Below are 17,046 nucleotides of genomic sequence, written 5' to 3' on the forward strand. Positions count from 1 at the left end.
TATTTAGAGTACAGAAATCAAGAAAGTTCAATCCTCCTGATTCATATGTATTCATTATTGTAGATTTTCTAATGTAATGTGTTTTATTTCTCCAAAGAAAATTAAACAAAGCAGTATAAACATCTTTACACATTTTCTTAGAGTCACTGCGTGAAGTGGCTGCATAAAATAATCTTGACAGTCCCTCTGCTTTATACAACAAAACTCTACCTTTTAGGGATAAATCCTACTTCTGAGGACAAGTGCGCGAGACTAGGGGCATTGTGACATTGAAAGGGGGTGGGGCGAGTCTAGTCTCTTTCAAACCTCGGGGCGGGAACTTCCGGTCACGGCTAGTTGAGTTCCTGCTAGAGAGACATGAAGGGAAACTGAATGCTGTACGCGCTCCTGGAGTTTGACTGCGAAGAGTACATTAATCCTACATGTGGTCGAGACGATGGAGTCCAAAATAAAATAACAGAGGTGACTGAAGCACCAAGCCTCAGGTATGTGAGCTCACGAGACGATATTACGTAGAATGTCGTGATTACTCAGTTTTGTACTTTATAATGGTGAGAGTAGTTCTGCTCTAAAAACCTGGTTAACGTTAACAGTTGCAAGCCGTTACATGTTCGATACGGAACCAAGTACAGCGATCTTTTATGCTACGTCCACAACATAGGCACGTCTTATTTATATCGGTGGCTACACGCTGCTCTTTTTCATTTTAAACGGTAACCTAAAAAGTTAAACGTTACACGTTTTGATCAAAATAGGCGAGCCTTTGCTTTCTGTCATTCAATCTCCTTGGCGGCGGAAGTAGGTGGAACATGAGATAATTTCGACTAATCGGGATCGCCGACAGAATGATTGACAGCGTTTACAACCAATAGGATTTCCGCAAATTTCCTGTGGCGCTTGCAATGAATCTTTAATGCGGTTCGTCTTATTCCGGTGCACGTTTGTCTATGCATCTGACAAGACTGGCTGGAACACAGACGGGTAGCGCTATGATGTACAATGTGAGATTAAAACAGCTGGTCTGCTCCTATTTTGGGTTTTTGCTGTTTTTAGTAGGACTCCATCAAGCCGAAGGAGCCGCAACAGAAATGGCAAACCTGAACTGGAAGCCGTTTGTCTATGGAGGAATGGCCTCAATTGTCGCAGAATTCGGTGAGTCTGTGCACCTGCTGTTTTTACATCATCAGCAGCATCTATTACAGATCACTTCTTCATTAAAGGTATTAATACAAGCTATTATCTCAAATGGAAGTGTCATGATGCATATTAATATTTGAGAGAGAATATAGATATTTTGATTTTTTTTTTTTTTTTTTACAGATCGTTAACTGGTTATTTTTGTTTACGTGTCTAATAACTTAAATATTGAAACGTGTTTCTGCTTTTTGACACTCTTAAAAGTAAATAATCGTTAGGCATCAACAATAAAATACATGCATTATAACAATTTTTTATTAGTAACATTATTATAATTGTTATATCATTATTATTACTATGTGTTGGTGCTATTAGTTGTACTGAAATATACTGTTATATAGATCTGTACAACTTTAACAATTGTATCACAATCATTGTATTTGCCACATGGAGGGACTGAAATGAGCCTTGATTGTTAAAGCAAGAACATTCTTGTTCAACATAACATTGCAGAACATGAAAAACAATATTCCCCACCACACAGTGTATAGTGAAAGTGTCTGAAATAGGGTGGGGCATTAGATATGACACACATTATACAATATACATTCACAACTGTGGCTGCTTATAGATGAAGTACTAGTACTTAATAAAGTATATAAGATTCGATTATTAAATCACCATTGATCATTTGATAATTAAATCTTGCAGGTACGTTTCCCATTGATCTCACAAAAACACGGCTCCAGGTTCAAGGGCAGACACACTGTATGGAGGTCCGATATCGGGGAATGTTCCACGCTTTGTTGAGGATTGGCCGTGAAGAAGGCATCCGGGCATTGTACTCTGGGTGAGCATTTAACAAATGCTTCATTTGCAGTGGAGTATTTTTGTTTTACTTTAGAATCAGCGTAATTGTGTTTAACTTTCTGAAGATCATGGTCGTGTTCCTTTATAAAGGCATATTTGCAACCCATGCAATGGTTCAAGGGTTTTAAATACAGCTGATAGCTGTAATAAACTCTAAATATAGATGATATCGAATTCATATGGGTCTGTAGTGGAGCTGAGTCAAGTGAAACTGGCCCACTGCTTTGGCATGAGCAGACTGCAGTCGTTTGAGTTTAGCTTAGTCGTGTTGTCTACGTGTCACTGAGCATCTTGTTTTTCAAACCACCATCTCACATATTAATGTGCTGTTACTTTTTCTGGCCAGAAGCTTACAGTTAGTAATTTTCTGTCATTTCCTATTTTGTTAGCATTTGAACTTTTGATTGAACTTTGATTTGTGAACGATTTTTTTCAGTAAACCTGTTGAATTGGATTGCAATGATTCATTTGTGAATTGGACTCATCCGATCTCTGCTCTTCCTGAGTCAAAAAGAGCAAGTCTCCGGGGTTACTTTAGGGTTCAGGGTTAATTCATCTTAAGGGTTACTTGATTATTACATGCAGGTGTGCTGGAGCAGGATTGGAACTGGAATTTGTGGTGTAGTTGGTTTTTAAATGAATTTGTGGTTTGGAAGTATTTGGTGTGATTTTTTAGGTTGTTATTACATGGTTTTGTTTTTGTGGCAGCATTTTGCATGGGTTATTGAATATCATTTCCTGCGCTTTCTTGTGAAAGAAACTATGGTGAAATGTATTAGCATTAATAAATGTGCTTGTTAGGCATTGCATGGTCCTGTGATGTATTATAGTCTGCCATTTAAACATTTATCTATTTAGATTTACATTAACCTCAGTATGGAAATAAAGCATTGACCTTGAAGTTGTGATTATTTTTATTTTTTTCACAGAATTTCCCCTGCAGTCCTCCGACAAGCTTCCTACGGGACAATCAAGATCGGTACATACAACACATTGAAGAAACTGTTTGTTAGTGATCCAGAAGGTGGGTTTATGGGATGGATGCTTCGATACGGTTCATGTTGTACAAGATCTTTTCCATTCAAAATTTAAGTATTATCAGTCATGGTGCTGTATATGTTTGACTCACTGAACCAGTTTTGTAAGGGTAGCTGTCCTGTAATTTGAGCATTTTATTTGGATTTCGCAATCATTGATGTCTAGACATATCTGATTTAACTTTATCAAACTGTATTCATTAGATTATAACCTAATTTATGACTATAACCAGAAGCACTATGAGATAGGAAGTGAACTCTCTCCGGAGAATTATCTACAACTTAATGTGTTGAGTGATATAGACTAGTCACTACCATGTCGGACAGCATGATGTAGACATATTGCACACATCCAGTCACATTTGCTTTGTAACAAAATCGAATAATCTGCCCAAAGAGGCAAAAAGTATAGCACATTACTGTCAGCATCACATTAATCTTTTAAATATGAGGCCATTATTAATATTTGTGAGAGTTAATGCATGATTAGCATGCATGGATTAGATTAGAGTAGCAATACTGTTAACAGACTCTACCCAAAAACAGTGTTGAGCATTAGTCTAGTATTCATTTGGTTGCCATGACTGAGTAGTGTTTGCATGGATAAGCATTAGTTATTGTTAATAGTTACCTATTATCACGTTTCAGATCAGCCACTCACAGAATACATTTGAATTAGCAACCTAACACTGCCATAAGTACAACTAGGCATGTTGCAAGAGAACAGTACATTCTGTCCTTTATGGGCTAATTTGAGTTTGTCCGAACAAGCTGTGATCACAATGAGTGTCACAATGTTTGTTTCTATTTCTGTACTGTAGTGATGAGTAGTTCTTGATTTTTTTGGATCAAGGTCCAGTTCCACAAATTTGTTCTATGGGCACTGAATTTGTTTTTGGCTTCTCACTTTACTGCACAAATAACTCATCAGTTTGTATAGTGATTAAGGCTACAAATGCGATGAATGGTAAGAAATGTAATGAATTTCATTAGGATTCTCTTACAATTCTGGTTTCTTAACTATTCTCTCGATGATAAACATTTTTCAAGAAGAAATGAAATTTAAGATTTTAGCAGAACAGATTTTACAAATAAGAAATATACATTTTGGTGGGTTCTACAAACAGACTTTTTGATAACACTTTCTATGAAGCCCGTATTTATAATACATTATAAGGATATTAAGGCATTATAATGAATGAATAATGCATTATAAAAAAAAACATATAATATTTTGTATCATCTCATAAATAATCATAAGAACAGTTTTAATGTATTATAATGCTACTTATAGCTTTTATGTATGATGATTTATAACACACAATGAACATGTTGCATCCACACATCCACTTGACTTAAGTTACAATTAATTATATTTCCCATAGTTATAATGTATTATAAGTCTCATATCTTGCCATTGTTTAAGATCTGCACAATAACTTAGTGCATCTTATTAGTGTATTTACTGTAAAATGACAAAGTCTTCATAAAAACATTCCAAAAGGGATGTTATTTTTAATGCGGTCTTATGATTTATAAGTGGTCTTTGTCTGCTTTAAGTAACTTCACTTTACTTAAAGCAGACAAAGAACACTTATAAATAATAATAATAATATTTTTTTCTCTCTCAAACAGCCAAAAAATCAGATATCAGATCAGATGAACTATTATTATTATTGTAATATCAGTCTGGTTATTTTGATAGATTAGAATACAATCCAATAATTATCAATAATATATGACATACTCTTGATTTGTTTAGAATCTGACAAAAGCAATGACTTGCAATGATAAAATTGAAACAAGTATTTTGATACTTGAAGCACAAATTATATATTTTTAATAAAACCTGAGAGATTTCCGTCCCTCCATTGAATTATTTTTATACTTGGAGTAAAAATTTTTTATTTTTAATTAATTTTTAAGCTGAAAGTTCTTTTACTGTATTTCTATATACTTTCAACAGGGACATGTCTTTTTGCTATGACATCTCATCTGATTTATATAATTTAAATATAAGAATAAATTATTGTGTTAGTAATATTTCAAGATGAACATTTACTTACAAGGCAATTTAGGTTAACTTGATTTTTTAAATAATAAGAATAAACAAAATGTATGGATAATCATGTTAAAATGTAAGTATCAAATATTCTACAACAGGCTTTTGAGGATCAATTATTTGTATATCCCTTTTAGCAAAATTGTATTGCATTTATATGTTTATATATTATATGTTTTGCCCCACACAATAAAAACTACAGAGCTTTGTTCATAAAACTAAACATTTAAATATCACCTTACTAAGACACATTATTGGTATTAAGATTAAGATTAAGACTTGCAACTAATCTTTACAGTGGTTATAGAAAAGAGTCCCCCCCTAAAAAAAATCCCATTTTGTTGCTTTGCAGCCTGAAATGAAGACGGACTCAGTTTTTGTTTATCCAGCTGTATTTACTCAGTGCAACTTATAACTTCCAAGTGAAAGATATAACACCAACATGTCAGAAAAAAATAACAAAAAACAGAATCACTGAGTTGGTAAAAGGATCACCCCTTGTGTCAGTATTTAGTTAAACCACCTTTTGCTCTAATTACAGCCTTTAGTCTGTTGGGATTTGTCTCTGCAATATTTGCCCACTCTTCTTTGCAGTGATTGTTTTTTTTTCTTTCTTTTCTGACATGTTTGTTATATCTTTCACTTGGATGTTATAAGCTGCACTGAGTAAATACAAAAATATGCATGAAACAAAAACTGTCCATCTTCATTTCAGGCTGCAAAGCAACAAAATGTGATTATTTTTAAGGGGGGTTATTCTTTTCTATACCCACTGTATATTCTTCTTATGTTAGTAGTCTGCTATACTATTATAAAGATCTCATTGATTTACTTTACAAGCTAACAGAATTTTATCTTATTGGCCATATTTTGGCACATTTTTGCTCATATTAAAATCCTTATCAAATATGATACTCAGCAAAAAAACATTCCATGCCAGGGTTTACAGGGTCAATTATCGTGTGACGAAACTAATTTAGGCTTTTATTTACATATAAACATTGATCAAAGCACATACATAAAGCACATTAAATATTGTAAATGGAAGCTCAAATGTGCCTGATTGCCATGCAGGAACAAACCTCAGTGGAACTTTATTCTGTTTTCTCACCTGTGGCTGTTGCTTGTCTGGTGTCTGGTACATAAGTTTTTTTTCCACACTTAAATGTAGCATTTAGCTACATTTTCCATTCATTTTTGGACTACAAAACAATGTGTAACCACCATCACTAATGTACGGTCCAAACAAAAGGTGCTGAAGCGGCAGACAAACACGTCTCTAGCATTATGTTATCTGGTGCTGGCGCCAGCGAATTTCCATCTGACATGGTACAAAATCTTCTCTTCTCTGCAAACAGTATCTGTATTGCTTGAATCCCTGCCATAAAGAAAGGCCACATCTAGGCCTGCAGTGGATTTTTATTGTATTGAACATTCTTCTGGCCAAGAGTCTAAATACAGCCTGTTAGTGTGGGGGTACCAATACCAGTGCTGCTGCAAAACTAAATGGCTGTTCTGACTTTTGATCACATTGATCAAGGAATTACTCTGTTTATTGGTCAAAATTTGATCAGCACTTTACTTTTTTAATTTATTTTTTTTACATTTCATCTCTCTTATCATTGGTGCCTTGATCTATAAAGTCTGGCTGCTACATCTTAAAATAATGGGACAAGACCTTACTTAAAAAGCTTTTATAACAAAAAAAAGGGGGGGGGGATTCTTTTGGTGTGATTCTTAAGTGAGTTAATCTGTGTTTGATTGTTGCCTGTATCTTTTTCCTGCCTTACTGTCTTTGTAATATTACTGATTTATTGTTGAATTGTTAAACAGTTTTTGCTCTGAAACGTACTGAAGGGCATTCTGAATCTAATGGCTGCTCTTCTTTTTTTTTTTTCAGATGAGACTATGGTGATTAATGTGTTTTGTGGTGTGGTGTCTGGAGTTTTGTCGTCCTCTTTGGCAAATCCAACTGATGTGCTAAAGGTAATTAAAATCAAATCGTCATCTCCTTAAAAACCAATGACTACAAATGTTAGCATAATTCCGAACGTTTTAAATCTACATATAAATCATATCTTAAAGGGATAGTTCACCCAAAAATGAAAATTATGTCATTAATGACTCACCCTCATGTCGTTCCAAACCCGTAAGACCTCCGTTCATCTTCGGAACACAGTATAAGATATTTTAGATTTAGTCCGAGAGCTTTCTGTCCCTCCATTGAGAATGTACGTACGGTATACTGTCCACGTCCAGAAAGTTAATAAAAACATCATCGAAGTAGTCCATGTGACATCAGAGGGTCCGTTTAGAATTTGTTGAAGCATCGAAAATACTTTTTGGTCCAAAAATAACAAAAATTACGACTTTATTCATCATTTTCTTCTCTTCCGGGTCTGTTATGAGCACGTTCACAATACCGCAGTTTAGTGACATCCGGTTCGCGAACGAATCACTCGATGTAACCGGATCTTCTTGAACCAGTTCACCAAAACGAACTGAATCGTTTGAAACGGTTCGCGTCTACAATAAGCATTAATCCACAAATGTCTTAAGCTGTTAACTTTTTTAACGTGGCTGACACTCCCTCTGAGTTCAAATAAACCAATATCCCGGAGTAATTAATTTACTCAAACAGTACACTGACTGAACTGCTGTGAAGAGAGACTGAAGATGAACACCGAGCCGAGCCAGATAACGAACGAAGCATTGACTCGTTCTCGAGTCAAGAACCGGTTGCATCGGTTTTTGGATCACCAGTAGTGATGGGAAGTTCGGTTCTTTTCAGTGAACCGGTTCTTTCAGACAGTTCGATTCAATAAACCGGTTGAAGAAAACGGTTCACCAGTTCTTTTGAGCTCGACGTAATGACTTCATTGGCGATGATTGCACTTGATTCAAGCCTTCGGTTTACCCGCGCTCATAATGTTAGCATGGAATCAGTTCAGAATCAATCATCAAAAGAACCAGTTCAGTTCAGACGCGCTGTGTGTCAGTCTGCTTCATGCTGAATCACGCATGCGCAGTATCATCAGCTCCTCGCTTCTCGAACCGGACGCGTCCGACAGAAACGGTTCTTGACTCGAGAATGAGTCAATGTTTCGTTCGTTATCTGGCTCGGCTCGGTGTTCATCTTCACTTCTCTCTTCACAGCAGTTCAGTCAGTGTACTGTTTGAGTAAATGAATTTGTGTGTAAAAGTCATTTGTGGATTAATGCTTTTTGGAGACGCGAACCGTTTCAAATGATTCAGTTCGATCTGGTTCAAGAAGATCCGGTTACATCGAGTGATTCGTTCGCGAACCAGATATCACTAAACTGCAGTGTTGTGAACGCGCTCATAACAGAGATGGAAGAGAAGTCAATGCTGAATAAAGTCGTAGTTTTTGCTATTTTTGGACCAAAATGTATTTTCGATGCTTCAAAAAATTCTAACGGACCCTCTGATGTCACATGGACTACTTTGAAGATGTTTTTATTACCTTTCTGGACGTGGACAGTATACCGTACATACATTCTCAATGGAGGGACAGAAAGCTCTCGGACTAAATCTAAAATATCTTAAACTGTGTTCCGAAGATGAACGGAGGTCTCACGGGTTTGGAACGACATGAGGGTGAGTCATTAATGACATAATTTTAATATTTGGGTGAACTAACCCTTTAAAACATATCTGTTTTCTAAGGGTTATGAGAGGGAGAGGGAATCTTATTTAAAGTCACGATGAATAGAATGTTCAAAAGAGCTATTTACTTGAAATATCTTTTGTAACTTTATAAATGGTTTTTACAGTTGTTTTTAGTCATTGCAATGTGTTATTTGCTATAAAAGTGGCTGGGGCAGACTTTCAGTATCACCTTCACTTAAAACAATACAAACTAATACTGTTTACATGAAAAAAGGCTGCTCCTGAGCAGGTTTGAGCTAACAGACCTGTTGCTATGACAGTAACTCCAGGATGAGCTTCGAAGAACCAAACAATCCTGCATCATGTCAAATCAGCAACAATACAATTCAGCTAACGGAGTAATCCACATACAAAGAACAGACCCCCGAGCAGCAGATATGCTAAAATGCTGTGTCGTGGGAGTTCTGCAGGTGCGAGTGGTGAAAACACGGAATGGAGTTTAATTTATATTAAAAAGTTCATGGGTCTTGTCCCACCCACATACAATAGTTCCGATGCCAATGCTTTAGTATGTATGCTTGTGGCACTGTGTGCGAACTTGCATTAAAAATATGTTTCTGGCCTTAATCTTTAATCTCACTTTTAGTTTTTACAACACCGATCTCATTGAGTTTGTTTTTTTTGTATGTCCTTCTGCTTTTCAGATTCGCATGCAGGCTCAAGGCAGCCTGTTACAGGGAAGCATGATGTCTAACTTCATCAGCATTTACCAGACTGAAGGCACTCGAGGCCTGTGGAGGGTGAGTGCTTTTGTTATGTCTCATCTTACACAACGGCGGTGAGATTTAAAAATATGTGGCCATCGGTTATTTGAATTATTCATTAGCATTCCAGCTTTTTAAATGCAACGTTGTAGGTTTTGCTTTAATACTGTGATGCCTTCATTGTTTTCAGGGTGTAATTCCTACAGCACAGAGGGCGGCCATCGTGGTGGGTGTAGAACTGCCAGTCTATGACATCACCAAGAAGCATTTGATTCATTCAGGCCTCATGGGAGACACAGTGTTCACTCATTTCATGTGAGCATCTCTACCAGTATTTGCTTTGTTGATTCAATATTTGATTTATTAATGAGGCACAAACTTTGACTTCACAAGGAACGTGATCTATATTGTTTCTTCTGTTTATTTAGTTCCAGTTTCACATGTGGTCTGGCAGGTGCTTTAGCCTCCAACCCAGTGGATGTGGTGAGAACACGTATGATGAATCAACGTGTGCTCGCAGGTAACCCTCTGTACAAGGGTACCCTGGATGGACTCATGCAGACCTGGAAAAACGAAGGGTTTTTTGCTCTCTATAAAGGCTTCTGGCCTAACTGGCTGCGTCTGGGGCCCTGGAACATAATTGTATCCTTTAACAATAAAATATGTTTTGATTTAATATTCATATTTTGACTTAAAGTGCCCCTATTATGCCATTTCCAATATTGCCTTTCATGCAGTGTGTAATGTAGCTGTGAATGTAAACGATCAGCAAAGTTTTAAAGATGACAGTGCACGATAAATAAAGTTATTGTCTCCCAAAGTAGAAAAAAAAGACACTCAACAACCTAAACAAGTCGTTAGTAATTCAAATACCACGTGTCGGGGTAACACATTTGCATAATTCCCACCTATGTTCTACATTGGTCGGCAGCAAAAAACTTGACCCTGCCCACAAACACATAATTTTACTGACAACTGCTTCTCTAATCTCGGGGAGTTCAACGCAGGATTCACTAAACGCTTGCTGTTGAAAGATGGATCAGTATCCTGTTTATTTGAACCAGCTGGCTCCACTGATTCACAAGTACTGTATGATAAGAAACAGATGTTTATATTTTCTATCGAGCGTTCAAAATATGGAACTATGGCAATGGGCGTATCATGTGGTAGACCAATCACAACAGACTGGGCCATCTGACCAATCAGAGCAGAGTAGGATCACGGAAAGGAGGGGTTTAGAGAGACTGAACATTAGAACGTCTTCGAACAAATCGTTTGAGAGTCACTGGAAAATGAGGTGATATTAAATGCATATTTTGAGAAAACGAAAGCATTTTTTGACCTTGCATGCATGTAATCCTATTGTAAGAGACTCGCTAAATAATATTAGGAACCTTAAAAATGGCACAATAGGGGCACATTAAAGAATGTCCTTGGTTTTGTAATAATTGCACAGTCCAACCACTAGAGGTCAGCATATTACAACATGAAGTTAGCTGTCGTTTTCACCCATGCCATGAGACATTTTCTTTGCTACACAAGTTAGTACATCATTTTCTGTCCCCTTTTAAAGGACAGCATATAATTGCCCCCTGATTGTTGGCTGTTTTTATACACGTGCACATACAGAGTGGCCCCAAAAAGTGTTTGGACACTTAAGCCACAAAAAATGTTCTGTGTAAGTGTATTTGCATTGAAAGAATAGTTCATCCAAAAATGAAAATTTACTCTAAATTTAAATTTATGTAATGCTAAATTTCTCACCAACGGATCCTTTGCAGTGAATGGGTCCCATCTGATTGAGAGTCTGATAAAAAACCTCACAGTATTCCACAAGTAAACCACACGATTCCAGTCCATCAGTGTCTTGTGAAGAAAAAGCTGTGATTCTGTAATAAATTAAGATGTTTTTAACTTAAAACCATTGCTTCTGGCTGAAATACGTCCATAAACCATAGCATTGCTTTCTCCAGTGAAAAAGAGTTGTCTTGTTTGAATCGGGAGAGAAATATGCACAGAGCAAGCACTGTTTACAGGCAAAAACGGTCTAAAACAGTTCTAAACAAAGATGTTGGTGGATTTTGATCTGAGGAAGCATTATTGATTATGGGCTGGTATTTTAGTCAGAAGTGACAGTTTAAAGTTAAACCGCTTTAATGATTGATTTGATTCTTACAAACATGCAGCTTTTTGCTTTGAAATTATGCGACTGACTCAAGTCGTATGGATTATTGTTATGCGTTTATTGAACACTCATTCTGATGGCCTTCATTCACTGCAGAGTGATGTAATGCTTAATCCACAAAATCTGTTCAGATGAAGAAACAAACTCATCTACAACTTGGAAGGCCTGATAGTGAGTAAATTTACAACATTTTAATTTTTGGAACAACTATTCCTTTAATATATCACTATATCCTTTAATTATTACAAGTGCTATTTACTTTACTATTATGCATGCTTCCTTTTAAAATATGTATTATAAGTCTCTGGTGTCCCCAGAATGTGTCTGTGAAATTTCAGCTCGAAAACCCCACAGATCATTTATTATAGCATGTCAAATTTGCCCCTTTGGGTGTGAGCAAAAACATGCAGTTTTTCCTGTTTAACTTTAAATGCAAATTAGCTGCTGCTTCCACGCCCATCTTTCCAGAAGAGGGCGGGGCCTTTACAACTTTGACTTCAGATAGTCTGTCAACAACAATCTCACACAGCCAGAATATCAAAAAATATGCAGACAGTGATCGTTAGGTAACTTTAGCCACATTAGCTGTACAGCATGCTAACAAGCACATCCGGAAATGTGATTTGGAAATATTCCCAAAATATATAAAGCAATTCTTTCTTGTTCTCAATATGAAGTTTGAGCATGAAAATATAGTCAATGCATGTATTGACTATACAGAGTCTGTAATGGTGGTCTTGTGATCCTTGACTTAAGTTTCAGTTCTTCATCACCTTTGAGCAGCTGAAGAAGCTTCCATTGTAGAGCTGTGTGTATGTGTCTGGGGCTTCTGTCCTTCAGCATTTACCATCCCTTCTCCGTCACACACCTATAAGTATTTTTATTTAAGAACATATTTTGTTCTCATTTGCATTGTACATACATGACCTATTTAAACACACTTGTTTTTGCACCTAAATGCTCTGTGTTTCACTCCTGGCAGCTATGTTGTCCATCACCACCATGTTCTCAGGCCCAGTTGTGTTTTCATCAAATGCTTGATCAGCTAGGAGCAGCACTGGTGAATAATTGAGGTGAAGGGCTATAGTGAAAACTGGAAACCACGAGGCATAGTTTCTCCACACTGGATTGCGAGTTTGGAATTATAGCATAAGTTACTAAAAACGCATCCATCATGTGGGGGATGCAAAGCAATAGTTTAGTGTAGAACTGAATGCAGGAATATTTGAGGTCCACGCACTCCAAATTAGACATTGTCCTTGTAATTTAACATGTAAACACAGCTTCAGTGATAATGTATTTTGCTTCATCTGTAGACTGCAGATATAATAGAAATTGCCCATGTTGCAAATTTATATGCAGTCCAAATTAATACCAAAGGAACTAGTAAAGGGAGATGTGGCCTCATATCCTGGATCTTTGAGCTCAGTGGGCCTTATTCATAAAACATGAGCCAATTTCAATGTAGCCTAAGTCGTCTTGTGCAAGTTGTTGCATTTAATTCAAAATTGCTCAGAAATTGTTACGCTTGTTTCATAAGGCCAAGTGTGCGCAAAAAGCACCTTTGAAAAGCTCCATGAAAATGGGTTATAAGTTCATGCTTGAACATGCACAGAATTCTAAGCACTTGTGACATTGCACAAGTTTTTATTTTACTTTTTTCAGTGACATCTTTATTGCCATGTACATTTGCATGTGTGTGTAGTGTGTGTGTGTGCGCTTGTGTTCTGAGAAGCACATGTAAAATGTCAAATATTTTGGCAGCCATCAAAATGTGTAAATACTGCTACTGTACGATAGAATATAATATTAGCACATACAGTTTTTTGTTTGTTTGTTAATTTTCAACCAGATTTTGTAGAAAAGGCTGTCATTTGCATTTTTATTGCTTGCCTCTTTGCCAAAGTGAACGTGTATTGCACCAGAACTGCACTGATGTTGCTGGTTTTTAAAAGTGACACATTATTATTGTTATTATTGGGAAAGTACTGTTACATATTCATCATTGTATGTCATCATATTTCAAGCCTTACCACTTCCTGCTTTTATATTTATGCCTTTGCCTGATTTTTTTTATGGTGTACTATCCAAACATGAAGTGTTGTACTTCTGCTATAATTTACTGTCCATATTGTTCATAACCTTTTAACATGCAAATCAAACTGTACTGTGAACTTCTAAGCAAACATTGTTGCTTAAGTTATATAGACAAGCTGTTCTTCATATGACTTTAAAGTGACAAGTTTAAAAGGTTTAATGTATGTAATGCTTGGGTTATTCAGGGGTTTTCATGTTCATTATACTTGCTTTTTCCCAAACTTTGGCTTTTGCTAGATTGGTAACTACAGCATGGTGCATGATATATTCATCTCTAGATAACTTTTGAAAATGCTTATTTCATTATGTAGCAAAGACCAAGAAACACATTAACCCAGGTGCCAGTGTTTTTACTTTAGATTACTGATAGTCTCTCACAGATCAAAAGGATAAGAAACTCTTATGCTATATGTTATTCTCACGCAGTTTTTTTTTTTTTTTTTTTTTTTTTTTTTTTTTTTTTTTTTTGCTCAATTATTGTAATTTTTTTTATACTGTTTTATTTACGCTTTTATTATATGAAAGGTTCTTTTTTGTAGAGGTACTTTAATTTTGTGGGGTGTTCGTTTGGATGTTAAATGGAAATCAAGATGATTTTTCTGACAATACTGTTGTACAATGAGGGAAATTGTAGAATTTATTACCCAAATACATTTGATAAATGAGAGATGATGAAAATGTGCAGAATTAAAAGGGGTACATACACACTTATTTGGAAATCCAGCATTGAACAGTAAATAATATATCATGTAATTGCTTTAATCCCCAACACGGCTATTTTGTTTTATTTCCCAACTTGCAGCAAACCCATTATATAATTGCTTGCAATTGCCAATTTCTTTGTGGTCCACACTTTTGGTTAAGAACAGAGTCTTTGGTGTGAACAAACATTATTTATTATGATCTGTTGATTGAATAGACAATGAATTGTATCAAGAATGCCTTTTTTTCTTTTGTGTATGTATTTTTATTTTTTTTTCTTTGTTTTTATTTTTATTATGTAATTACAATATGTAAATTGTTAAATTGTTCACTGAAAATTGCTTGTTATAGGTCCCATTTAGTCCCACTGAGGTGTAGAAACAAAAAAAGGTGTTGGACTTGTTCAACAACAACATCATACGATTCTTGTATTTAATGCATGAGTTGTTAATGCAGTTTGTGAGGTTACAGGCATTGGATTAAAAAAAAAGTCTGATTAATTTTAAAGATAATATAACATCATTCTGCAATCAGGCAATTGAAGAAACTATTCACTTACATGCTAAGGGTTTAGCCTGCTCCTGTGTTCACAAATCATTTTATCTAACCAACCACTGAGTTCTCATAAATAGCAGAAGAAATTCTTAGGTAAGAGTTTCCTCTTAAAACGTGTTCACAAGGTGCTGAGACCAACTTTTACACAGATATGCATATAGGCAGCCTTTTAACATACTAGAATAATCATGGTTGACAGTAAGATGTGCAAACGTAAAAGACATCTGAACTGGATGCAATAACAGCTGTTACTTCTTGCCCAACTTATACATAAAAAGAAGGACATCAATTTAAAGGAAATTATCATAAAATGTTTCAAAAATGTTTATGTTCCGAGGCTTTTAGGATTGTGATTTGGTCTTAGTGACTTAGGAGTCTTTGACTACCCCTACTTTTTCACAGATACAGAAGCTGAATTTAGTTCTAAAATACTTTGTAAAATCATAGAGCAAAGAAATTTAGGAGTCCTAACACTAGGACTAACACATCCATTATCTTTAAGAGTTTATCCTATATTGGACAGTTAGAAGCTAGTTTTAACCTGAAGATGTTTTGTGAATATAGCGCCAGATCTTCAACCCAGATAAGACTTATTACCATTGATATCTGGGCATTTGCTGTGGTGTTCCTTGATAGGCATGCACAAAGGTGCGAACATATGCATTGCATAGGGGGTGCCATTTTGCCAAAATTGTTCTGTGAAAATCATCTTTAATAAAAATGTATAAATAATCAAAAGCTCATTTAAAATATTTAGCTTTTGTTTAGCATTTTAAATGAATTCAAAAATGTATTTTATTTTCAAGTGTGTACACAACTGCTCTCCCTTCGACAATACTGTTACAGACACAGTCTCACATGCAGAACAGAAAAAGTCTGGGAAAATGAAAAATAATGCATTAAAATGAGGACAGCAAGTCCAAGTGAACAAACATAAATTGGTTAGCTTAACCTATCAAAAAAAAAAAAAAAAAAGTGGTATGTTTGTGAATAAATGTTCGATTTGCATTCAAGAGAATCTGAGGAGATTGTTACCAGAGATGCAAAATAGTCAATAGTCACAAATAAATAAATAAATAGACAATCCAAAATAGGTTAATTGCATAATTTGTATATAGCACATCTGAACATGCAATATACTGTCTACTGTCTTTTTATCAGTTGTGTATTGTTTTTGTGTATTGTTTTTACATACTTATTTTTACTCACTTACTCACTCAATATATATTATATGTATATGTATGTATGTATGTATGTATTTATCTGTGTCTCGTCACTTTGTCAACCTGTCTGGAAGCTTCTGTCACCAAGACAAATTCCTTGTGCATGTAAGCACACTTGGTAATAAGGCTCTTTCTAATTCTATTGCTACAGAAGACCTGACATAGAATGATTACATTACACATTGCATGTTCATTTTAGCTTGTGTTTTTTGGTTGTTGGCTTTTTTTTTTTTTTACTATGGACAATCCTACTTTTTTGTTAATTGGCCTTAAACAAGGGAATCGCTCCTTCAAGGAACACTTAGAGGGTTTCCTCTTTCTGGCGAACCTATCTTCCTGGATGATGCCTCTGCTCATTTCTGCATGTAGGGCTGAACACCACCACCACAAGAAGCAGTTGTCCTCTCAGTGGCGTGAATTCAACACCTTGGGACTGCTGGGAGCCATCACCTCCTGGGCGTGAGGAGCTCGTGGCTCTGCCTCCAGCCTCTGAGCATGTCTTACCACCTCGTCCTGTTGCCCTGGCTCCTGTGCCTGCACTCCTTCCTCCCTCGACTCCAGCAGTGACCATTGGGCACTTGGCCTTGCCAGGTTCCCTTGGTACGTCGGCTGCACCTAGGTCAGCCTTTGCAACGCCTTTGCCACGGACTTGTTGGTCGTTCACTGCCTTCTGTCCCTCTACCCCTCCGGTTTTAGCTAGCTCCACCCTCCCTCAGGCTCCACCTCCGTCACTCCAGTTCTCTGCCCTCTGGATCCCTGCTTCCACCTCGGTGAGTCATCACTG

At 36.2% G+C, this 17,046-nt stretch overlaps 1 protein-coding gene across 3 annotated transcripts; it reads left to right on the forward strand.

Annotated features, from left to right (window-relative positions):
• The first annotated feature begins 321 nt into the window (after positions 1–321).
• On the forward strand, positions 322–13,735 carry slc25a14 (solute carrier family 25 member 14). 3 transcript variants are annotated; one of them, XM_042711094.1, is made up of 9 exons: positions 322–485; positions 1,054–1,152; positions 1,849–1,987; positions 2,937–3,031; positions 7,007–7,092; positions 9,441–9,536; positions 9,691–9,815; positions 9,929–10,142; positions 12,448–13,735. In XM_042711094.1, the coding sequence occupies exons 2-9, from the start codon at positions 1,089–1,091 to the stop codon at positions 12,487–12,489; spliced, it is 861 nt and encodes a 286-aa protein (XP_042567028.1). In that variant the 5' UTR covers positions 322–485; positions 1,054–1,088; the 3' UTR covers positions 12,490–13,735. The 3 variants fall into 3 exon arrangements, with proteins under 3 accessions (XP_042567028.1, XP_042567029.1, XP_042567027.1); XM_042711095.1 differs by having other exon boundaries at positions 1,057–1,152; XM_042711093.1 differs by lacking the exon at positions 322–485 and having other exon boundaries at positions 522–1,152.
• The last annotated feature ends 3,311 nt before the right edge of the window (positions 13,736–17,046 follow it).

This window comes from Cyprinus carpio, chromosome A21 (assembly GCF_018340385.1).
Source record: "Cyprinus carpio isolate SPL01 chromosome A21, ASM1834038v1, whole genome shotgun sequence".
NCBI classification, from domain to species: Eukaryota; Metazoa; Chordata; class Actinopteri; order Cypriniformes; family Cyprinidae; genus Cyprinus; species Cyprinus carpio.